Source organism: Diaphorina citri, unplaced genomic scaffold (genome assembly GCF_000475195.1).
Source record: "Diaphorina citri unplaced genomic scaffold, Diaci psyllid genome assembly version 1.1 scaffold2857, whole genome shotgun sequence".
NCBI classification, from domain to species: Eukaryota; Metazoa; Arthropoda; class Insecta; order Hemiptera; family Psyllidae; genus Diaphorina; species Diaphorina citri.
In genome coordinates this window covers 1,057-27,044 of record NW_007380273.1, presented here as the reverse complement: position 1 = coordinate 27,044, position 25,988 = coordinate 1,057, and the positions used below count along the sequence as shown (strand labels likewise).

Sequence of the window (25,988 nt, the reverse complement as noted above, 5' to 3'; positions counted from 1 at the left end):
CATTTAAAAACACAAGGAACCTGCCTTAAAAAGTCAGTAGCTAAGCACTCGCCTATAAAACAAAAGGTAGTTTTCAATAGTTTAATAAGCACGACTGACCTACTGTACGTCATGTTAAAGCTCACAGACTACAGTAAATTTCAAGAATAGACTTTGATTCAAACCATCAACCTCCAGATTCAGAGTTCACCAAGAACTACTACCTACACCACTTCAGTTGGCAAAAAAGAAAAAAAAAATAATAATAGCGAATGTACAGGAAGATTGAACTCGACTAACCTGAAAGCTCGAAGTAGACTGGGTGGTGGGAAAGATCCCCTGTTCTTGGAACAGTTGTAGAACCAGGTTCCTGCGCTGTTCCAGTACCCGCCTGTGTCCCTTCTCTGCATCCCTGCTGCTTCCTGGAGTCTTGGGAGTGCGGGGAGATGCTGGCTCCAAACTATCTGGAGCTTCGTTTGCTGAGAAAACAAAAAAACATAGATGAAATCTTTACTTTTATATAAAAGCGAGATTCATAAACACACTCTATCTCCAGAACCCCATTACCTAGAAAGCTGAAATTTGGTAAATATATTCCCAATTTTATCGGCTAAACCTCCAGCCGCATAAGTCAATATTGGTAACTTTCAGGAGACAGTGTTAAACTTTGTCCTAAATGTCCTACAGTATGATTACTGCGCCCTATTGATTTTTTTTCCTTCTCGAAATATCATTATAGAGAATAAGGATTCCAAAAAATACCAATAACTCCAATTCGCCAAAAATCGACTTACGCAGCTATGAAGTTTGGACGACGATATATTCTAGATGTGAAATAAGACAAGACCTTGTCGAAATCTAAAAGAATTTTAAGTTATGACCAATTTAACATTTAGAAAACTTACCTTTGAATACTTCCGCATTGAAATCGGGACCAAAGAAAGTACTGCCGACCAATTTCGCCGTTTTCGGTGTGGATGCGTTGGATATACTTTCGGAACAGTTGATATCAAGATCGTTAACTGAAACAAAAAGAAGACAACAAATTAAAATAAATAAAAGAAGTTATGGGTAGAGGGGACATCCCATTACAAGTTAAACTTAGCTTAGAGACGTTTTCACTGTAGGTATATGTATTCGTAAAATGTAAAATAAAGTATCATTTATTCAATTCAATTCTTCTTACTCTTCTCCTTCTTCTTTTTCTTCGGTCGGCGTTTTTTGTCAGCTTTCCCACAGTCAGTTTTATTTTGCCATTCGGACCCCGTTACCCCTCATTTCCCGTGATAAAAACTTACTTTTTAGTTGCGGCGTCAAAATTTGCTGGTGCTGCTTCTTTCTAAACGAGTGCGAATTAAACACGTGAGGGCTAGATGGAACAATGGCACTTGGAGATTGGCATTCTTCTGGTTTGAACTCGGGTAGCGAGGAGAACTTCATTTCGAAGTTCACTTGCTCTAACACTCTGAAACACAAAAGCAAACATTTATTTAAAATACCATTAAGAATATTTATTTTATTAATTTTTGGTCTACATCCGTGACTGAGTGGATATCACACTCGGTTTGCACACCCATATTTTATGAACAAAATATTGGCTCTCAAGTCACACTGGAACATCAATTCCAAACATCTGATAGGCCAAAATTGTCCTCAGTCTGACTTGAGAGCGAAAATTTTCGTTCATAAATATGGGTGTTGGTAATGATGTGATATCCACAAAAGTTGTAAAAAGGCTCTGCTTTACCACAGATAATTCATGCTTTGATTTGATTTTACACGATCCTTTCATCAGTCATCCAAAAAGTTAGTCAAAAGTTATTTTTATTAGCTTTTAGGAGATGCTGCTAATTGTGTAAAAATTAAAATTGTACCTATAACCTATAAGTACACAAAATCAAATTTAAATAGGAAAAGGCTAGGAAGAAGAAGAATAAATAAATAAAATCAAATGTCAACTCACTTATCCATTCCGTCCTCAATGTTCTTCTTAAAGAAGCTCTTCTTATTCATCGGCGAAGACTCGAAACTATCCCAGCACATCTCTTCATCTGCTTTCAGTTCTGTGTGTTCTGTTGCTTCCTCATAGCCTTCACCTTGGTCGGCAGCCTCGTCTTTCTTCGTGGGAGCCTCGGTGATGGCCGAAGATCTTTGGTAACTTTCGTTGCTATTGCTGTTGCTTGGAGAGTTCACGTTCACACCTGGGAAATTGTAAGATTTTAAAAACTAATTAAACAAAATTAAAAAAAAGTTAACAGTCCTCGCAATGTAACTAGTTCCTTAAATTCAAACAAATTATTTTAGATCATCGAAATTATAGACCTTACTGAGAAGCGAGGCACCCAAGGCTTCTGGAAGTCAATAGGGCCTAAAAACTAATCAGAAAATTAATAAATTTACCTGTGTGTTGATATTTTCCCCCAAATCCCATTAAAATCGGAACAACTGTTCAAGAGTTATCGCATGGCACACAAAACTAATAAATTGACAGGTAGTCAGTCATCTTACAAATTACATACGTATTGTCGCTCTCAAGTCAGAATGAAGTGAATTTTGGCCAATAAGATGTTTAGCTTCAGTGCTATTTAAGAGGTATGTTGTTAGTTTACTCTTTGGTTCACTTACCCATTGACTGACGCCTTTGGAGAGGAGCCTTGCCTAGTTGTGCCGGGGTAGGTGCTAAGATAAACGTCTGACCATTCTCCTGAGAATCCTCGTGATTCCTATTGGACTCTGCCGTCTGCAGATCATTCTGAAAGCAAACGGACCCAACAATTAGTTGTTGTTATTTTCAAATGCAAAGGATTTGGTTATTATGCCATTGTCCTACCTTTTTAATGAATAATACTTATTCATTAAAAACATGGTTGGTTGGTTTCAAATCCTAGAAATTGACTATTAGGTCATTTTTCTTCTTGCATCCCAATATTTTCCGGAGATGTCTTGTGAATTTTGAAGGGCTGAGCACACTAAGATGGTCAGCATTCATTTCTGCTTGTTGGGGACACAGAGGACATATAAGGGAATCCTTACATCCTATTCTGTGGAGATGTTGAGCAAGACAATCATGTCCGGTGAGAAGTCTGAATTTGGCTACTGCTTCTTTTCGTGGGAGATCAGGTATTATTTATGGGTTGTCTATCAGTTTTTCCCATTTTTTTTTCCCTTTCCTTCGGTTTTGATGAGTCGTTTAGTCGTTAATATTATGCATCCCAATGTAGAATTCATTAAAAACATAAATAATAATAAATGAAATGAATTGGACTAGCCAGTGGCTAAACTTGAAAGGTGGTAAACTGGTAGTATGCCTCTCATCAGATAGGCGAGAAAAGACACAATACTTCTCATTTATGTGCTGGGTCAACACGTAAGATGTCCTCGTTCTCTCTTTGATTTCGGGACGGTAAGATCTCCGTTGTTAAAATTCCTTCTATCAACCCCCCCCTCCCCCCCCCACAAAAAAAAGAGAGAGAGAGGAGAAAAAGAATTATACGATTATACGAAGAAAATAACTAGAACAACTCACCTGTTGTTTAAAACTAAATAAGAAAGACTTGGCCATGGGTTCCGTTTCAAGATCTTTGTCCTTCTTGAAATGGCTAGTCTGGGGGCCCGTTCCCTTATTTTCCTGGCCACCCCCCGGTGGTTCACTGGTATCCATCTCGTGAGATCTCTGGTAGGGGACATTGGGTGCCCCTGAGTCCATATGACGCTGTTCCTGATGGTTCTGAGATGGCTGAGAACTGTTTTGTTGTTGCTGTTGATGAACTTGTTGCTGTTGTTGTTGGGATAGATTAAAGTTCCGGTACTTTTGTTGTTCCGAATCTGGGAAAAGAATAAAATTGTTTCAAGAGCAAATCTCCATGGCCGAGTGGGTAACAGGCTTGAACACCGGAGGTTCAGGGTTCGATTCCCGGCCGAGTCGAAGTTTTTTCGGGTCTGTACTTGGAAAAGGGGTACTCAGCCTCGTGAGGACAACTTATCTCTTTGTCCTAAACAGATATAAGGTTCGTTCTCGGAAAGACAGGATAGCTGTCTTAATTATCTCTTTGCTTTCGAGACGATAAGATTTTTACAGTTCCCTCTATCAAACTCTTGAAAAAAAAAGCTCTCAATAATGCTGTCATATCCACAAAATTGTGAAGTCTCTCTCAGAGTTACCTTTATTTTTATCAGCTTGCTGCATCAGCTCAGCATTGGCAGCGGCTACACTAGCGTTCTGCATCTCTATATTGGACTGTTTGGACACTATCACAGTAGGGGTAGTCGGCTGCTTAACATTGCCTAGGGACTCTGAGGATATGGGGATTTGGAACCCGGTCGAGTAGATGTTGGACAGGCGACCCGTCGGGTGAAGTAAATATTGCACGGTAGTCTCATTCGAGGAAGTTACCTGGGAAGAAACCAAGTCACGATTAGAATTACCTGATTTGAGGTCTATTCTACCTGGAAAATACCTGGGAAGAAAAGTCACCATTTTATTAGAATTATCTTCCTGATTCGAGGCCTATGAAAAAGGGCCTTTTAAGAATGGAAAACGTACTGTTTGAAAATTAAGCTTCTTTCATTGACGTCGTCATATTGTGGGGAGAACGCTAATTCGGTCCCATGACCTTTTTCTTAAGGTAGTCGGGTACCAATTGGGTCCCGGGCTTACTACCAATTGGGTCCCGTATACCTGTAATGACTTGTATGAAATAAATAAGAGTTTTATTTTTTAACAATACTACAAAGTTCGTTTTTCTGTTGTTCACAAGTAGTGCCAGTTCTTTTGGTATTTTCACCAAAATTTTCGGTACTTATTCAGAAGCTACGACAGTGAAAAAGAAAGCTTCTTTTTGTGTTCAACCTAACCCTATAATAACACTAATCACTGTTATAATTGTGAATTCCTTTTTGCGTTTAACCTAACCCTATAATAACACTGTTCACTGCTCATTTGTGCCAGTTCTTTTGGTAGCGATCACTTTAAAGTTTTAGACTAGGAAGATTCAGCTCTAATAACATAGTGCTTGTGATACAAAAAAGAAAAACAATCAGGTACCTATCAATTTAGCGTGGGACCCAATTGGTACTTAGACCCTCTCAAACCAGGACCCAATTGGTAGCAAAAAACAGGTTTTGGGACCGAATTGGTCTCCTCCCATATTGTGAGCTACTTACCAATATAGTTTTACATGTCCGTGAGAGAGCATGATACTTATCTCACAGGAAGGTGTTAAAACCTTTAGACGCCCAGAAACAATATCTGGGCTACTTCCATGTTCAAAGTGTATTTACAGAGATAATTTTGAAAGTCAAAATCTTGTGTCAGTGTTTATTTTATTTGACGTTCGGTCTGCCATCCTAAGATGAAAGTGTGTAGAGAACAATTTTTCGTATTAGTTACGCTAAATTTAGTTGGTTGGCTACTTACCAATTGCTGATTGGTGCTGGTCGCAGGTTTGAGAAGTAAATTGAACGAAGCCCCAGCATCCGATACCGGTAGTAATGTCAGCGTTACATGTTGTGTTTGATAGGTTTGTTGGGCGTCAGTTTTACTCATTCTCCACAACAATCTTGTCGGCAGGATCTGCTTTCATTTCTTCCGTCTTCTGAAAATAGAACAAAGAATATTGTCTGTAGTATTTCCTTCCTTTCTATTTTCCTTATCACAACTACTTTCACAATGTCTCTATCACTACCTATCTTTACCTGTTGTATCTCTTTTCATTGTCATTCCCTACTACCACCATTAATTCACATCTACCCTCCTTTTTTTTCTAGTTAAGCAAGGTCTTTTTACTGAACTGTTACTTGTATGTATTATTCTTTAACCCATCAAATACACGAGACCTTGTTTAGACTGCTGGGGTAAAGGGACTTTTCAGTCCTATTCGGGCAGGATAAACAAGGTATATTCTATTCTATTCTAGTAGTAACATTCTATACCACTCAAACTCTCCTCATTCACCTTTTCATGTTTATAAGGGGGCGGTATTTTCCGTCAGCTTTATTCTCCTCCTCGTTCCCTGTTATCCCTTTCTCCCGTAAATCCTTATTTACAAAGTAGTTAGTAATCACTTGAAATAAACTGTATCTATTCGTAAATAACATTATCCCATCAGATACACGAGACCTTGTTTAGACTACTGGATAAAGGAACTTTTCAATGCTATTCGGGCAGGATAAACAAGGTATAAACAATATCTGGGCTACTTCCATGTTCAAAGTGTATTTACAGAGATAATTTTGAAAGTCAAAATCTTGTGTCAGTGTTTATTTTATTTAACGTTCGGTCTGACATCCTAAGATGAAAGTGTGTAGAGAACAATTTTTCTTATTAGTTACGCTAAATTTAATTGGTTGGCTACATACCAATTGCTGATTGGTGCTCGTCGCAGGTTTAAAAAGTAAATTGAACGAAACCCCAGCATCTGATACCGGTAATAATGTCAGCGTCACGTGTTGTGTCTGATAGGTTTGAGTATCACTTACTAATTGCTGTGAGTTCAGATACAGGTACTTACCAATTGCTGATTGGTGCTGGTCGCAGGTTTGAGAAGTAAATTGAACGAAGCCCCAGCATCCGATACCGGTAATAATGTTAGTGTCACATGTTGTGTTTGATAGGTTTGTTGGGCGTCAGATTTAGGGATATCCGTACGGGGAGAGTCTTCCTTATGGGGGGACACATCCTCGGCTGGCTTGGGCTGGGAGAAGCGCAGGTTGGCCGTATCCGTGCGAAGTGCTAGAGACGGGACCTGGAACATAGAGAGCAGGGGAATAATGTATCTTTAACTTTTGATTGGTGAGGTGCTTTTTTCCGACAGTTTAGATTTAGATCAAAGCTCTCGACATCTTTCAGACCATAACCTACATTCTTCAGCAGAGAAAAATAATCAATTATTTTCGATTAAAAAGCCCAATTTTTTTTTTAACCGATTTCATTGCAATTTTGAGTTTTAATATCTCTTAGATTTTCAGTAAAAATGAGTTCTGTGGAGATCTGACAGACCCCTCAGCAATTATAAGTTCGATTTATAAGAACTTTTTGTTGTTACCAATAACTGTCAAGAATTTTTACCGTTTCTGAAAATACGGTTCTTTGTTGTAAACCCATAAAATAAACAAGACCTTGTTTAGACTGCTGGGGTAAAGGAACTTATTAGTCTCATTGAAACAGGATAAACAAGGTATATTCTATTCTATTCTACTTTGATTGTTAAATACAATTTCGTTTTTGGATACCAATGAGATCTGACAGACCCCTCAGCAATTATAAGTTCGATTTATAAGAACTTTTTGTTGTTACCAATAACTGTCAAGAATTTTTACCGTTTTTGAAAATACGGTTCTTTGTTGTAAACCCATAAAATAAACGAGACCTTGTTTAGACTGCTGGGGTAAAGGAACTTAGTAGTCTCATTGAAACAGGATAAACAAGGTATATTCTATTCTACTTTGATTGTTAAATACAATTTCGTTTTTGGATACCAAAGTCGAATCAAATCAGCAAAAACGCCACTTACCGATTGGTTGGTCAGCTTGACCGAGGTCAACGGCCGCGTAGTCGCTGGAATGTAGCGGAACGATGTGGTCACCGTCTGATGACTAGACAACTTCGGTGGGCTTGGTCTCACACTGGATGGGTGACTGGTCTGGCTCGGGTTGGAGACAGGGGGGTTTGTACTAGAGGAGGAGGCGGGAGGAGTCCAAGCCAGAGTGGAGGACGAGGAGAATTCACTACTCTTCACCACCTGAGAACAAAGCGGTGGAAATGTTAAAGCCAAGTAAAGTTTCGATGATTTTTCAGCCCTATGCTTCACACTGGATGGGTGACTGGTCTGGCTCGGGTTGGAGACAGGGGGGTTTGTACTAGAGGAGGAGGCGGGAGGAGTCCAAGCCAGAGTTGAGGACGAGGAGAATTCACTACTCTTCACCACCTGAGAACAAAGCGGTGGAAATGTTAAAGCCAAGTAAAGTTTCGAAGATTTATCAGCCCTATGCTTGGAGGTGCACTCGGCCTTGTGAGGACGATTGAGTAGAATAGAATAGAATAGAATATACCTTGTTTATCCTGCTCGAATGAGACTAAAAAGTCCCTTTACCCCAGCAGTCTAAACAAGGTCTCGTGTATTTTATGGGTTTAACATTTTACAATACATGATTAATAAAGTAGACCTTGCTTAATTATAAAAAAAAAGAAAAAAAAATAATAATAATGAGAAGGAGAGATGAGAAATAAATTAGTGATGGAGGTGAGACGGATGCTATAGTGAGGTTTGAAGGGATGTACGGGGAGGACAGGTGGCCATGTCAGTCAAGTGTACACACACACACACATACACACACACACACACCACACACACACACACCACACACACAACGCAACACAACTCAACACAACACACGCTCACACACACGCACACACACACACACACACGCACACATACGCACACACACACACACGAGTAGGTCATTTTTTTTATTATTATTTTCTTTTTTTATTAGACTTATTTATTTAAATCATAAAGTACAAAGCTGCTTTAATCGAGTAGCGACCAGTATAAAAAGATTAGTGAAAAATGAGAATTGATTGAGACCTGGGACTTTATGAACACCGTGTATGTTCCACATTGGTTCAGTGGTAACGGGGGCACGGTTGGTTCGACAAAAATTTGTACTCGTTTTTCGATTGCAAATATTTCAACGGGTTACTTTCTGGTGTTCTCGTGTTGACCCAGCACCTAAATGGGAAGTATTGTGTCTCTTCTCGCCCATCTGATGAGTATGCCCTATGGGATGGGCATGCTACGACACAGACCACTTGCGTCCAATGTAGCAGTTGTTTCATTGCTACGAAATAAAAACGGCGGTGGAACACTCATCTTAAAAAAAAAAGAAAGAAAAGGAGGCACTTAGTAATGCTGTAATATTAAAAAAAAAAACGGAAGTACTACTCAATTGCCCTTTCTACAACATATTAGTAGTTCAATTCGAGATACTCTGTTGACATTTATACAGAAAAACTGGGTTCAAAGTTCAGAAACAGGCTCCTCAGAGATTGAACTTACCTTAGGTGAAGCTGGCATGGTTTTGAAAGCTCCGCCCGTGGGCTGGAACGCTGAAAGACCTACGGGATTGACCGGGGAATGATAGGGATATGAGAGAGCTGTTGGTTCCTTGCTGGGAGACGTGCTCACCTCTCGCTCCGAACTACCGGATGATGGGAGTCTGAAATGAGGAAGTAAAAGCCATGAAACAAACTGATCTACAGTAGAACCTCGATTATTTCAACTAATTGGGACCGGGGGTAGTTGAAATCATCGAGGTTAAAATGATCTTTTCCCATGTGCAAAACACATGGTACTAATGTCGCTCCAGAGCACATACTCTTAATCTCTTGAGAATTCCAAGGCATAGGACTCAGGTGTATGGTAACTTTTACCATGTATTTGCAGTTAGCTTATGGAATTCTCTTTATGGGGGGGAAAAAGGGACTCACAAAGTCTAGGAACATCCAAGTCCTTCTTGGTGATTTATCACCTATCACACAGTGAAAGGACAGATAAGTGGTTGGAAGGAAGAGCTCCTCCAGGAGAACCCTGCCACTTAAAAGAATTAAAATTAAATAGAATATACCTTGTGTAACAATGAAACAAACTGATCTACAGTAGAACCTCGATTATTTCAACTAATTGGGACCGGGGGTAGTTGAAATCATCGAGGTTAAAATGATGACTTTCTATGATCTTTTCCTATGTGCAAAACACATGGTACTAATGTCGCTCCAGACCACATACTCTTAGGGCCGAATTTTAAACTCGGATCATCATTTAATCCTGGTCAGGATTAGCTTCTAGGAGAGTATTCTATGTGGGAAAGTAATGTTGGACAATTAGTTTGACTAACTAAGACAGGAACTGAAAGTAGTTTTAAAAAAATTCTTAAAACCTCTCCGAACACTCTCAGCCTAACCGCCCCTAAAAGGTAATCCGGTTTTAAAATTCGACCCTTAATCTCTTGGGAATTCCAAGGCATAGGACTCAGGTGTATGGTAACTTTTACCATGTATTTGCAGTTAGCTTATGGAATTCTCTTTATGGGGGGGAAAAAGGGACTCACAAAGTTTAGGAACATCCAAGTCCTTCTTGGTGATTTATCACTTATCACACAGTGAAAGGACAGATCAGTGGTTGGAAGGAAGAGCTCCTCCAGGAGAACCTTGCCACTTAAAAGAATTAAAATTAAATAGAATATACCTTGTGTATCCTGCTCAAATGAGACTAAAAAGTCTTCTAACCCCAGCATATACCTTGTGTATCCTGCTATACCTTGTGTATCCTGCTCAAATGAGACTAAAAAGTCTTTTTACCCCAGCAGTCTAAACAAGGCATAAAATAATAATAAAAAATTGTTATTAATTAATTTATTTAATTTTGACATCCTTTGTAAATACTTTTTTACTTAAGTTATATATAAGTAAGTATCCATTTTTATATATAACTTAAGTAAAAAAGTAATAAAAATTTGCGCAAGAAGTGCGAAATGTGACGACAGAATTGTTTTGTCGAATATGCCGCCAGGTTTGAACTTACCTCGCTTTGATAGGTTTGGGTCTGCACGTTATATCCAGAGGCGACTTAATGCTATTGTTACTACTAGTGGTGCTATTAGGCACGGAATTCAGTCCAGTCATACTGCTAGACGTATTCAGAGCTGCGGAAGCCGGGCTAAACCTCTGCTGAGGATACAGCTTGTTCTCAACATCGCTGTGCGATTCTGAATCCGAGTCGGTAACCTTCTCCTTGCACTTCAGATCGATCTCACTGTCCTCCAGACAAATGATCTGGAACACGCTTCGAACGGTTTGAGCGATTTTAATGAATTTGGGTAAAAATGTACCTACAACAGATCAAGGAGATTCGTTCATTGGACCCGATGATCTTGGATTTTGAAAATCATTAAAGTCATTAATTTTCAACTCAAAGTACTCCAGGCATTAGGTGACCTATAAGCTATACGTAAAGGGACGTTTTGGGTCCTTTACTGGCAGTATAAACAAACACAAAATCAACCAAACATACGAACACAGTTTTTAACAATTACCTGAATAGCTGTTATTTACTCTCAATAGTATATGTATTGAATTGATTGTAAGATATACTGAAGGTCCTATACAGTAGTAAAAAGTGTAGTAAAGAAGTAGGTACTTAGATTTAGACATACCTACTTACATTGAATTGAAAATGTGGGCACATTATCGGAAGGGATACTTGACACATTCACTTCACATTGAACTTTATATGATTGTTGAGAAAACTTTAATTCTGAAATACATGTTATAATTTCAATTCAAGTTGAGTACTGAACTGTATTTCCTAAACTAGACTGTGTTTTCTTAGGATGAGAGAAATTCAGCATGTTCGCCCTCACATGGAGTTCCCCTTTCCATCAACAGGGGCGCTCTCAGGCTAACCGGGGCTCGGGGTGATAGCTTCAAAAATGGGGCTTTTCTAACATTTTTTTTATCCTATAGAAATATTCCTTTAATTCCATCAATATTTTCAAGGATTTCTCAAGGCATAATAGGCGATTATTATTATTATTATTTGAAAAAGCTGGTTCCGGGTCCCTCGAAAAGCCCGCGCCCGGTCAAATAGCCCCGGACGGACCCCCTAAAAACGCCCTGACCACCAATAATAATGGAGTGATAACACACTTTACAAAATAGGGAATATGTAACATAATAGGGAATATGTAGCAATAGGGAATATTGTTGTTAAGGAAACCGCTTATGAGTTCCACAGGGAATTTCCAAGTACGCTACATAATATTAGGACAGGGTACCTAAGGGGTATTTAGGTACAAGGGAGGATTCCATACCTCACAATGCAATCCCAAATGAAGAAACATTTCAGATTTGGGTTTACCTTTCACTTCATACCTACTTCCGAGAAGATACCTAATTATGAGCAGACAAAATGTTTAGACCAGTTTTGGTGTAAAGGGGTGAAGAGAAAATTTGAGCGGTAATTTTGGCATCTCCACCAAAATGTAGGTGGTACATATAACTATCTACTTCACCTATTTCTCGAAAGGTAATACGTGTAATAATGGTACTAATTTAATGAGAATTTAAACATAGGTACCTAATATGAGTATGTTCAACCTACCTCGGTGGTGTAGTGGTCAAGACGCTCGCTTGTTAAACAGGAGGGCGTGGGTTCAATCCCAGCCGAGGTATGGAATTTTATCCTCATATAATTTGAGAATTTGACCACAATAATAGTAGTAGCCTACTGCTGGAGTAAAGGGACTTTTCAGTCCTATGCGAGCAGTATAAATAAGCACTATTATTACATTGAACACCAACCTCCAGATCCTAAGTCCACCGTGCTAACCACTAATCAAACTTGTTAGGTTATTACATACCTGGTTGGTCCACGTCTTCACTGAGCTCCACAGACGTACGCAAACATACGCGTGTGCCTTTCGTAACTTGACCAAACGATGGGCTAGCGTCGCTGATAATGTCGTATTTGCCTGCAAAAAATAGAATAGAATATACCTTGTTTATCCTGCTGGGATAGGACTGAAAAGTCCCTTTTCCCCCGCAGTCTAACCAAGGTCTTAGAATAGAACACTTGTATTTGTCTACAAAGCATATAAAATGCTGCGCTACAGTGAACGATAGGCAAACAATCTTTAAATTGCTTCCACTGGCCAGGCAACCCAACAACTTGGAAAAAAAGATCTTCCTTTGAAACTGCAACAACTTCTTAAAAGTATTCGCCTTTTCCCGTGTTCAGACGGGGTCGGCTATTTCGTCAGTCTCTCAATCAGCCCTAGAGAGATTACTTTTGAGCTGACATTCGATTTTGGCTACAAAAAAATTACGAATGGATGCCTTTTACACTCAAACTTCGTTTTTCCTTTAGATAGGGAAGTTCTCGCTTCTACCTCGTTAAAACTGCTCTAAGAACAAAGAAAATTCAGGTAAGAACTTACCATGGCTGAGAACATCAGGGAAAGGTACCAAAGTGCCTTCGTAATAGTCGAACTCGACCCAAATGACACTCCCACTATCAGCTTTCCTGATGACCCCAGGTAAATAGACCGAGTTCCTCTTGGCTAGAACCCTGTGGTCAATCCACTCGTGGAGATTTATGTCGGTGTATTTCTTCATTTGCCACTGAAATATAAATCAGGTTTAATGAGATCCTTTAAGATTTAATCAGGCAACAGGAAAAATGCTCCTAGACTTTGTTAGGCAAGGATGTCTTTATGAAAAGGATTCTACAGTCCATGTCTAAAATGTTGGGGGAAAGAGGGTCTCACCCAGCATATTAGCCGCCTCAGTTTCATCAGGATCAAATCTGCCAGTGATCCTGGTTCTATCCTGAGTGTAGTTGGGCGAGGTTTCAGAGTCCCGCGATGTATCCTCGCCATCCAGAGTACCCGTGCTTCGGTTCCCGCTGAAAACAAGAAAATATTTTTTATTTGCATATTTATTTGAAAAACAATTTTACAATATAGAGATCATCTTCTCAGCTGATAATATCAGATAAGGTTCTGCTCAAATGAGACTAAAAAGTCTTCTAGCCCCAGCATATACCTTGTGTATCCTGCTATACCTTGTGTATCCTGCTCAAATGAGACTAAAAAGTCTTCTAGCCCCAGCATATACCTTGTGTATCCTGCTATACCTTGTGTATCCTGCTCAAATGAGACTAAAAAGTCTTCTAGCCCCAGCATATACCTTGTGTATCCTGCTATACCTTGTGTATCCTGCTCAAATGAGACTAAAAAGTCTTCTAGCCCCAGCATATACCTTGTGTATCCTGCTATACCTTGTGTATCCTGCTCAAATGAGACTAAAAAGTCTTCTAGCCCCAGCATATACCTTGTGTATCCTGCTATACCTTGTGTATCCTGCTCAAATGAGACTAAAAAGTCTTCTAGCCCCAGCATATACCTTGTGTATCCTGCTATACCTTGTGTATCCTGCTCAAATGAGACTAAAAAGTCTTCTAGCCCCAGCATATACCTTGTGTATCCTGCTATACCTTGTGTATCCTGCTCAAATGAGACTAAAAAGTCTTCTAGCCCCAGCATATACCTTGTGTATCCTGCTATACCTTGTGTATCCTGCTCAAATGAGACTAAAAAGTCTTCTAGCCCCAGCATATACCTTGTGTATCCTGCTATACCTTGTGTATCCTGCTCAAATGAGACTAAAAAGTCTTCTAGCCCCAGCATATACCTTGTGTATCCTGCTATACCTTGTGTATCCTGCTCAAATGAGACTAAAAAGTCTTCTAGCCCCAGCATATACCTTGTGTATCCTGCTATACCTTGTGTATCCTGCTCAAATGAGACTAAAAAGTCTTCTAGCCCCAGCATATACCTTGTGTATCCTGCTATACCTTGTGTATCCTGCTCAAATGAGACTAAAAAGTTTACCCCAGCAGTCTAACCAAGGCATAAAATAACAATAAAAATTTGCGCAAGAAGTGCGAAATGTGACGACAGAATTGTTTTGTGGAATACGCCGCCAGGTTTGAACTTACCTCGCTTTGATAGGTTTGGGTCGATTTACGAGTGGATGCCCTTCGCACTCAACCTTTGCTATTTCTTTAGCAAGGGAAATTTCAGGCTGGTATATTCCCTGTTCAACGTCCGCAGACATCATTACCCCAGTGTATTACATAAAAATAAGATCCGTTTTGTTTGAGACCAACCTGTCTTGCTAACTTACCCAGCACACTTGTCGACGTGCTATCTGGAACACATACAGGGATTTATTGGTTATGGGGATGTGTAGACTATGTTGCGATCAAGAATATGTTGGAAAGAGGCTGAAAGATATTTAAGTTAGAGGTAAAATGACCGAAAACGAGATACATGGACAAAGTGAAACAGGATTTGAAAGAGACGTTGGCGACGTGCTGATCGGCTCTTCCTTAACGTTTGAGATCGCATTATTATTACAGCTAGTAGCCACATTGTTATTGTTATGTTTCACACTGCCCGTCATCACCAGGTTGTTCCCCGTGGTAAGACTATCCATTGGAGGCAACACGGGGAGTAGTTCGGTCGGATGAACTATGACTTGTTGGACCACATTGTTCGTGGTCTTGATGATCTGAGTTGTGGTTATCTGACGTGGAGGCGCAGGTGGTTGGAGATTAGCGGAAGATTCGGTTTGATGGTTGAATTTCACCTGAAATAAAAAGATGGCCAGGCGAGTTAGCTTGGAGCATAGAGCGTTTTCTTTCTAAGCAATGAAAAATTATATTTTGGACTAATCCCCTTTTTACAACCAAAGTTTCGTTTGCGGAACAGCTGACTTTCTCCTATCCTGTCCTAATAGTTCAAAAAATAAGACCTTGCTTAACAGGTCTTGCATGAATACCTGTCAGGGAAAACCTGTCGTGAGTAACCTTATGAAACCTTTTGAGTTTTGATTACACCTTACCTCGGGGTAACTGGAGTCGAACGGGGGGTGATACTGCCATGGTCCAACATAGACGACGTACTGCCCCTGCTTTGCATACTACTGCGCTTTGAACTGCCTGAAAATTTACCATCTGAAACAAAAATACAAACAATATTACAATTCCTATTCGATTTATACGTATATTTAACAAGTTTCTTTACTCCATCATTAACGGTCTTTATTTTCATTCAGAAATTCTTGGATTTTTTTCATAAAAAAGCGAAATTTCACTAAAAGGCCCTCTTTCAGGTAACCATTGAAATTACATAAGTGTCCTGTGGCAGCAAGTGTGGACGTCTAAAGTGGAATATCTTTGGTTGAATGATGTTGAATCAAAATAGAAAGTAAAAAAGTCGCTTCATTTAGATAAAATACGGCTTCATTTAGAGCACTTACCAGTTTCATTAGGGAACAGAATATCTTCTCTCCGCAACTCATCATCGCTCTCTCCAAAATCCTCATAGTGTCTCCTAGGCATATCATCTGTACTCTCATTGGATACCACAGAGGATCTCAAACTCAGCGACGGAGTGGTCAAATTCTGGAGCGGCGAGGTAGCGGCCGAACGATAATACGAGTCCTGAGGCATTGTAGGGACCACCTGAAACCGAAAGGGTTAAAAATTAATAATTGTAATTTTTACTTTAATTTTCAATTAGCAATAATGGCACCTCGGCTAAACCTCATTGGTTACTATATCGCCGCTGCGCTAAGTTTAGCTCCCATGGCGTAGCGGTCACTGCACTCGCCTTGCACACGGAAGACCCGGGTTCAATTTTCGGCGAGGTCAAAAAAATTGTATCATACAAATGATTGATTCCGTAACTGGCTGTTGCAGGGCCCAACTCAGCCTCGTGAGGAAAATGAGTAGCTATGTAATATAAATGCGCACAGCGATCGGTGACAGCATGGTAGGTAAATATTGGATGCTGGATTATTTTGAGATATAATCTTACAATTGCAGTGAGCACCATAAGTGGTCTGTGACAGCAAGTGTGGACATCCAAAGAAATCTTTGGTTGAATCATGTTGGAGGTTAAGAGTCTTCACATGAGAAATGTTCCATATAGACAGAGGTATATGAGTATGGAAGTGTGATACATTGTCACACTTGCCCAGTCTAGAACTTCTAAAAGTTCATGTGGACCTTAGGATCTAAACCTCATTATAATACTTGTTGGACCACATTGTTCGTGGTCTTGATGATCTGAGTTGTGGTTATCTGACGTGGAGGCGCAGGTGGTTGGAGATTAGCGGAAGGTTCGGTTTGATGGTTGAATTTCACCTGAAATAAAAAGATGGCCAGGCGAGTTAGCTTGGAGCATAGAGCGTCTTCTTTCTAAGCGATGAAAAATTATATTTTGGACCGATCCCCTTTTTACAACCAAAGTTTCGTTTGCGGAACAGCTGACTTTCTCCTATCCTGTCCTAACTCCTTTTCTCTTCGATTTCTGAACGATAAGACCTCTGTTATTACGGTTCCCTCCATCAAACGCTTCGAACGGTTTGAGCGATTTTAATGAATTTGGGTAAAAATGTACCTACAACAGATCAAGGAGATTCGTTCATTGGACCCGATGATTTGGATTTTGAAAATCATTAAAGTCATTGATTTTCAACTCAAAGTACTCCAGGCATTAGGTGACCTATAAGCTATACGTAAAGGGACTTTTTGGGTCCTTTACTGGCAGTATAAACAAACACAAAATCAACCAAACATACGAACGACCAAACAAACAAAACAAGGTACATACCTGTTGATGCATCATGGGATGATTCATATTGGAGTCCATAGGTTTCATCTTGTCCATGACCAAGCCACTGGATTCCTTCTTAATAACAGACTCATGGTATATGTTTCTGTTCATCGGGGTATTGCACATAAGGGAGTCACTTGAAGTGATCTGTAAGCAAACATGTCATCATAAAGAAGGGAGAACATTCAGAATTTGACTTTGTCAAGTGAAGAGCTTTTCTTTTCTTATGAGGGTATCCCGTTGTCATTAATTTCATAACAGTAATTCCGTTGGTTTACTCTGCATTTCAATTCAATTTACTTTTTTTTTATAATACATATCTGAAAATATTTTAACACATTGAATTTCGTGTCCAGAATTTATATGCCCGAAACTTTTCTACCCAGTCCGTATTATAAGATGGACATGAACACCCTAAGCCCCGGGGTTAAACGCTGAAACATTCCTGGCTTCCAAAGTGTCAAACTTACATCGGCATTGGTCAGGGCTTTCTGTAGAATCAAACTCTTGGACGACACACTAGGTCGATGCTGAGGGGACGGTGCACTCTCCATCATGTAACCCTTGGCAACACCTCCCTTCGGGGAGCTTTCCAGCACGTACGACTTGGCAACAGGGCTTTGCTTGGGAGACGGGGAGGTCTCCATTAGGTATGACTTGGCAACGCTCTGCTTCGGAGATGGGGAGGTCTCGAGTAGGTACGACTTGGGGGTGTTCTGGCTCAGTTTGGGCGTGTGCCTTTCGTAACTTGACCAAACGATGGGCTAGCGTCGCTGATAATGTCGTATTTGCCTGCAAAAAATAGAATAGAATATACCTTGTTTATCCTGCTGGGATAGGACTGAAAAGTCCCTTTTCCCCCGCAGTCTAACCAAGGTCTTAGAATAGAACACTTGTATTTGTCTACAAAGCATATAAAATGCTGCGCTACAGTGAACGATAGGCAAACAATCTTTAAATTGCTTCCACTGGCCAGGCAACACGCTGGTCTGGGCGGGAGGGGGAGGGGGGTGGAGAGGTAGAAGGTCGGGCGGCATCACAGTGTGCTGCATGATGAACCTGGGGACAGCGGACACCGAGAGGGTTAATGAACGAATGATGTGAGGTTTAAGTTTTTAACACGACGATTTGACTTTTCCTTTGTCTTGTCTGTGAGTAGCTATGTAATATAAATGCGCACAGCGATCGGTGACAGCATGGTAGGTAAATATTGGATGCTGGATTATTTTGAGATATAATCCTACAATGCTGCAGTGAGCACCATAAGTGGTCTGTGACAGCGAGTGTGGACATCCAAAGAAATCTTTGGTTGAATCATGTTGGAAAAAAAGTAACATAAAGTACGGCTATACCTGAGGTAATTGCAGAGGTGGATATCCATTGACTATCTCATCATCCTCGAGTTCATCCCACCAGGGGGGCAGAAGTAGTCGCAGATCTGCTCGCTTCACGGTGAGTTCCTTCTGGTTAGCTTCCAGAGTGTGCACGACAAACCGTACCGGAGACGAGAGGATTTCATCCACTATACCGGTGATAAATACGCGAGGACCTGGGAATAAATAGAGATATTAATTATTTTTTATTATTTTTTTTTTTTAATACAATTAAAGAAAGGGATTTTTCTTTGGCCGGTTTTACACACCAAGACCACCTGGATGGCCAACTAAGGGAAAGCAAGGAGAGAAATCCAAGCAAGGACCAACACTTCAACTTAACTCTTTATACAAAGAGCCCACTCCGAGGCCAAACAGCCGTAAAAGTCAGGTTAAGCTTAGACGGTAGCATGCCTCAAGGAATTGCGAATACTGAATACCTACATATTTTCTAAAGACCTACACATTTCCTTGTGTGTCACTTAAGTCAAATCTACAACACCTGATGGATTACCTAGCCTTTAAACTATATTCTTTGTCTGATTTCAATAATTAAACCGAATAAATCAGAAGGCAAGTAAGTAAGTAGCACCTAAGTACAGAACTTTTAGACAATCTCAATAGGTAAGTAAGTAGGTAGTACTCTCATACTGTTATCTTTTCATTATTAATCCAGTAGGTACCAATGAATTCAGAATCAATTATGATTTACGCATGATCAATAAAAGTGCTTATTAGTATCAAGGATGTGATTAATAAATGTGGTGATGTCACTTGTACAATGTAAACATTAGAGTAAAAAATACAATATCCATGCATTACTACCAGTGGAAGAAAAGAAATCTATGTATGTAGGTATTGTATTACCCATTGTAACAGATAGGTAGGTATAAAGTCAGGAAGATAAAAAAACTTATTAAAGTTGATGGAACAACAGTAGTAACATGTGCTACAGCTTCTTCAACAAAATTTTAAGTCAGGACTTATCTGAATCACTATCAAACATCTGCAAGTTATGTCTAGCTTATGAGTGAGATGAATTCCCATGACGACAATATGTGTCGCGAGGCTGTTCTAAATGTTGGCCTAACATTTGATGCTATAAATGTTATAAGTAATAGCTGATGGTAAATAATGTAATCAAAATCTAATGAATCAATAATTCAAACATAGGTAGGTATGTCTTAAATGTTTTAATGATTGATTTCCGATTACTTTACAAATTATCACAGTTTTTAACAATTACCTGAATAGCTGTTATTTACTCTTAATAGTATATGTATTGACATGATTGTAAGATATACTGAAGGTCCTATACAGTAGTAAAAAGTGTAGTAAAGAAGTACTTAGATTTAGACATACCTACTTACATTGAATTGAAAATGTGGGCACATTATTGGAAGGGATACTTGACACATTCACTTCACATTGAACTTTTTATGATTGTTGAGAAAACTTTAATTCTGAAATACATGTTATAATTTCAATTTAAGTTGAGTACTGAACTGTATTTCCTAAACTAGACTGTGTTTTCTTAGTAGTTTAGGAACTTTACAGCAGATAATGTGTAAATCAATGTTTTTTCTTATCTGCTGAATAATTCCAAAGAAGACCAAACAAATCATTTGATTTTCTCACTTCAAATAACATTGGAAGATGCTACAGGTTGACTACCAGGTATATTTCCAAGTGAAATGAAGACTTCACAAGAATAAATTGAAATGGAAAAATCATTAAAATTTTCTTCACTTGACTTGCCTTCTGTTGATGTATCTACTTGTTCCACACAGTTGTATCCTGGTATTTCTTTCACACATTCATCTTTAGAACGAAACACAGATTAGGGTGGGAAATAATATTGATGTAATTAATAGAAAAGCAAATGAAAAGGACTTTTAAATAGAAAACTTTAATGAAAAATCACCACCACCTACCTACCTTTACAAATTGAAACTCTTGGAGATTGAAGATTTATGTAGATTTGTAGTTTTTTTTTTTTTACAAAGCAAGTGCAATGTGACTGTTGGTCGCAGAATGCGAAAGTCTGCGAAACAATCGAGCGCGAGAATGAAGTGACGCTGGTCTGGGCGGGAGGGGGAGGGGGGTGGAGAGGTAGAAGGTCGGGCGGCATCACAGTGTGCTGCATGATGAACCTGGGGACAGGAGACACGGAGAGGGTTAATGAACGAATGGTGTGAGGTTTAAGTTTTTAACACGAGGATTTGACTTTTCCTTTGTCTTGTCTGTATATATGTTCCCCGCTAACATTCATAGATGAGGTAAAAAGTGAGTTTCAAATCCATGATATTCAAGTCAGCGTGCCTATATGTCTATTTGTCATACAATAACTTTCGAACAGTTAGTCCGATTCTAGTGAAAATTGTTAAAAAAAAAGCCTGAGTTAACAAGCCTACCGCAGAGGTTAGCTTGTCTGTATGTTCCCCGCTAACATTCATAGATGAGGTAAAAAGTGAGTTTCAAATCCATGATATTCAAGTCAGCGTGCCTATATGTCCATTTGTATACAATAACTTTCGAACGTTTAATCCGATTCTGGTGAAAATTGTTAAAAAAAAAGCCTGAGTTAACAAGCCTACCGGAGAGGTTAGTCCGCGTAAGCCAGGCCTTTCCGCGGACTGTACCATGTGTGGCGGGCTCAATGGTTAATGGTTTTGTGTGTTGAGTTCAATGGTTATATGTTGTTTTCAAATACTCGGAGTTGACTATCAGGTCATTTTCCCTGTGGCTATATGTGACGGGCTCAATAGTTATATGACGGGCTTACCTGGGCTGTACAGGAGAGGCATGGGAGGCGGGAATCTGCTGTCGTCCGGTGCTGATAGGAAGGAATACGTTGTGTCTACCACCCACAGTTACATTGAGGGGAGACTGGAGACTCGAACCCGGGGGTGAGCAATAGGTACCGGCCGGTGTAGCGGACCGCGACCCTCCCAACGAAACTGAAACGGAAAGTATTTTTTTTTTATTATTATTTCCAAGAAAGTCTGGCTGGGGGACGTTGAACAGAGAGTACTCTGGCTAGGGGAATTTAAACAGGGAGGATGTCAGCCTGAATTTCCCTTGCTAAAGAAATACCAAAGGCTGAGTGCGAAAGGGATCCAAAGCAATCACCCTAGTTACGGCGGATTGAGAGGCTGACGAAATACGTCGACCCCGTTTGTACACAGGAAAAAGCTAAGAAAAAGATTATTATTTGAAATTTTTCAAGAGGTTTGATAGAGGGAACTGCGACAATGGAGGTCTTATCGTCTCTAAATCGAATGGAGAAGGAGGACAGGATAGGAGAAAGTCAGCCGTTCCGAGAACGAACTTTCTTTGTTAAGAATGAAGTTTGCCCCGTACCTAGCGCTTTTGAAATGCTTACAAGGCAGACGCGTACCCTCCAAGCTGCCTAGGCTGGCTTTTAATTCTAAGCCAGAGAGTTACATTATCGTGTCCAGGACAAATTACAAGTGAAAGTGACAAATTTATAAAATAAGAAATTGAAATGAAGAGAAGCGAAAGAGGGTGGGTGCTGTGGCTGTGGCTGAACTTGAGGTACAAAATGATTTGTACTTTCTGTCGTTGTGTTGGAAGGATAGTTCCAACTCTCAGTCTCTTTGGATTTTTGTCTTGATGTATCCAGAACATCTTGATCTGTATCTTCCAATACAGAAGGGTCAAACTTTCTCTTCTTTGGTAACTTTTGTACACTTGACTTAGTGAATTTTCCTTCCTGTGATGATTTCTCCATGTTGATCTCTGGACTCTTTCCTGGTTAAGAGTCTTCACATGAGAAATGTTCCATATAGACAGAGGTATATGAGTATGGAAGTGTGATACATTGTCACACTTGCCCAGTCTGGAACTTCTAAAAGTTCATGTGGACCTTAGGATCTAAACCCCATTATAAACAGTATGAATGTAGGGACAAGACAAGTAATCAATCAGTGTAGAATTGAGATGAATACTACTAAACTGATTGATACAGAGAGTCATTCACATGACTCAATATTGCACACTGGGAATGATGATAGGTTGGAAGAATTTATACTCCACTCATCAGATCTGAAAGAAAAATTAGACAATAGAAATTATGAACTGGTCTGTGTGGTTAAGAGTCTTCACATGAGAAATGTTCCATATAGACAGAGGTATATGAGTATGGAAGTGTGATACATTGTCACACTTGCCCAGTCTGGAACTTCTAAAAGTTCATGTGGACCTTAGGATCTAAACCCCATTATAAACAGTATGAATGTAGGGACAAGACAAGTAATCAATCAGTGTAGAATTGAGATGAATACTACTAAACTGATTGATACAGAGAGTCATTCACATGACTCAATATTGCACACTGGGAATGATGATAGGTTGGAAGATTTTATACTCCACTCATCAGATCTGAAAGAAAAATTAGACAATAGAAATTATGAACTGGTCTGTGCTCCTGAAAGATATTCATTTAAATCCCCCTTAATTAAAGCCATGGATTACTACAACAGCCTGACTACCGGACCTGACATTTTTAAATAAGTGTCGGACCTGGTGGTTGGACTGGTGTAGTACCATTAACATCTATTGTTGCCTCACATATAGTAAAATATGTGATGAGGTGTTGACGTGATCTTGAAAAAATCACAACTTTTACAAAGTGTAAAACACAGACCTGGTCCAGAAAGTCTGTGTGAATTCCTTTACACCCTGCAAGCACATCCTGGATCTACAGCCTTATGTTAAGATTCTGTTAGGTGCCTACTTCATTTAATAATGTATTTAATGCATCTGTGTTTGTCCAATCACAACTTTTACAAAGTGTAAAACACAGACCTGGTCCAGAAAGTCTGTGTGAATTCCTTTACACCCTGCAAGCACATCCTGGATCTCCAGCCTTATGTTAAGATTCTGTTAGGTGCCTACTTCATTTAATAATGTATTTAATGCATCTGTGTTTGTCTGGAACTCCCAAGTACCTTTCAACATGAGACTCTAGACCAGTGGCTTGCTACACAATAGGGTCAGATTTCCAGTGCATTGGTATCAATACATAAGAAACCTGACTCCACAGTGTAGCATGCCTCAAGGAATTGCGAATACTGAATACCTACATATTTTCTAAAGACCTACACATTTCCTTGTGTGTCACTTAAGTCAAATTTACAACACCTGATGGATTACCTAGCCTTTAAACTATATTCTTTGTCTGATTTCAATAATTAAACCAAATAAATCAGAAGGCAAGTAAGTAAGTAGCACCTACAGAACTTTTAAACAAACTCAATAGGTAAGTAAGAAGGTAGTACTCTCATACTGTTATCTTTTCATTATTAATCCAGTAGGTACCAATGAATTCAGAATCAATTATGATTTACTTACGCATGATCAATAAAAGTGCTTATTAGTATCAAGGATGTGATTAATAAATGTGGTGATGTCACTCGTACAATGTAAACATTAGAGTAAAAAATACAATATCCATGCATTACTACCAGTGGAAGAAAAGAAATCTATGTAAGTATGTAGGTATTGCATTACCCATTATAACAGATAGGTATAAAGTCAGGAAGATAAGAAAAAAACTTATTAAAGTTGATGGAACAACAGTAGTAACATGTGCTACAGCACCAGGGGGGCAGAAGTAGTCGCAGATCTGCTCGCTTCACGGTGAGTTCCTTCTGGTTAGCTTCCAGAGTGTGCACGACAAACCGTACAGGAGACGAGAGGATTTCATCCACTATACCGGTGATAAATACGCGAGGACCTGGGAATAAATAGAGATTTTAATTAATTATGTCTTTAATACAATTGAAGAAAGGGATTTTTCTTTGGCCGGTTTTACACACCAAGACCACCTGGATGGCCAACTAAGGGAAAGCAAGGAGAGAATTCCAAGCAAGGACCAACACTTCAACTTAACTCTTAATACAAAGAGCCCACTCCGAGGCCAAACAGCCGTAAAAGTCGGGTTAAGCTTAGACTAATCTAGGAACACCATATTTCTCCATGTTAGACAGGAGGTTCTAGCAAGAAAAGGATAGGTATTTCAACTGTGTTAAGTATAAAGCTGGTCACAAACGAACTTTCCTACTTAATAAATCTCCAAAATTTTCGACTTGAACAGTACGAATGAAGTGAAGAATGAATGGTTTTCAGTATCTGCGCATGCGTGAAAAGCATCTGGACCTGCGCAGAAGTCACATGAGATTGAGAGTTTGATAGCACTTCTTTAACTTATCCATTTATGTAACATTTTTACCTTTGACTATATTTACGATTTTATAATATAAGATTATACCTATAAATGATAGAACCTACCTTTCGTGTGACAGGTAAAATTCGTTTTATAAATTCTACCTAATTTTCGCCCTTTCCACTAGAAGGAATTTACAGCTATCAGAGATATAAATAACCTACATGGTAGGTATTTCAACTGTGTTAAGTATAAAGCTGGTCACAAACGAACTTTCCTACTTAATAAATCTCCAAAATTTTCGACTTGAACAGTATATTAAACACCAACCTCCAGATCCTAAGTCCACCGTGCTAACCACTAATCAAAGTTGTTAGGTTATTACATACCTGGTTGGTCCACGTCTTCACTGAGCTCCACAGACGTACGCAAACATACGCGTGTGCCTTTCGTAACTTGACCAAACGATGGGCTAGCGTCGCTGATAATGTCGTATTTGCCTGCAAAAAATAGAATAGAATATACCTTGTTTATCCTGCTGGGATAGGACTGAAAAGTCCCTTTTCCCCCGCAGTCTAACCAAGGTCTTAGAATAGAACACTTGTATTTGTCTACAAAGCATATAAAACGCTGCGCTACAGTGAACGATAGGCAAACAATCTTTAAATTGCTTCCACTGGCCAGGCAACCCAACAAGCCAACAACTTGGAAAAAAAGATCTTCCTTTGAAACTGCAACAACTTCTTAAAAGTATTCGCCTTTTCCCGTGTTCAGACGGGGTCGGCTATTTCGTCAGTCTTTCAATCAGCCCTAGAGAGATTACTTTTGAGCTGACATTCGATTTTGGCTACAAAAAATTTACGAATGGATGCCTTTTACACTCAAACTTCGTTTTTCCTTTAGATAGGGAAGTTCTCGCTTCTACCTCGTTAAAACTGCTCTAAGAACAAAGAAAATTCAGGTAAGAACTTACCATGGCTGAGAACATCAGGGAAAGGTACCAAAGTGCCTTCGTAATAGTCGAACTCGACCCAAATGACACTCCCACTATCAGCTTTCCTGATGACCCCAGGTAAATAGACCGAGTTCCTCTTGGCTAGAACCCTGTGGTCAATCCACTCGTGGAGATTTATGTCGGTGTATTTCTTCATTTGCCACTGAAATATAAATCAGGTTTAATGAGATCCTTTAAGATTTAATCAGGC

General features: G+C 39.5%; 2 protein-coding genes and 1 pseudogene across 2 annotated transcripts; all 3 read right to left on the bottom strand.

Annotated features, from left to right (window-relative positions):
* Positions 1-279: 279 nt before the first annotated feature.
* LOC103519638 (putative transcription factor capicua) lies at positions 280-15,373 on the bottom strand (the record flags this gene model as incomplete). Its single annotated transcript, XM_026831081.1, has 17 exons — positions 15,353-15,373; positions 14,956-15,187; positions 14,723-14,746; positions 13,303-13,439; positions 12,973-13,156; positions 12,397-12,507; positions 10,560-10,866; positions 9,036-9,195; positions 7,491-7,718; positions 6,489-6,722; positions 4,141-4,372; positions 3,506-3,804; positions 2,605-2,731; positions 1,943-2,180; positions 1,278-1,444; positions 885-1,001; positions 280-458 (listed from the first exon to the last, which is right to left on the bottom strand). Coding segments are annotated over exons 1-17 (2,997 nt in total), but the record flags the coding sequence as incomplete, so codon positions are not given.
* A 65-nt stretch (positions 15,374-15,438) lies between these two features.
* Positions 15,439-25,940, bottom strand: LOC113471716 (the record flags this gene model as incomplete). Its single annotated transcript, XM_026831082.1, has 6 exons — positions 15,439-15,554; positions 15,860-16,064; positions 18,573-18,633; positions 24,219-24,354; positions 25,173-25,283; positions 25,757-25,940. Coding segments are annotated over 6 exons (813 nt in total), but the record flags the coding sequence as incomplete, so codon positions are not given.
* On the bottom strand, positions 16,069-16,179 carry LOC113471717 (annotated as a pseudogene).
* Positions 25,941-25,988: the final 48 nt, after the last annotated feature.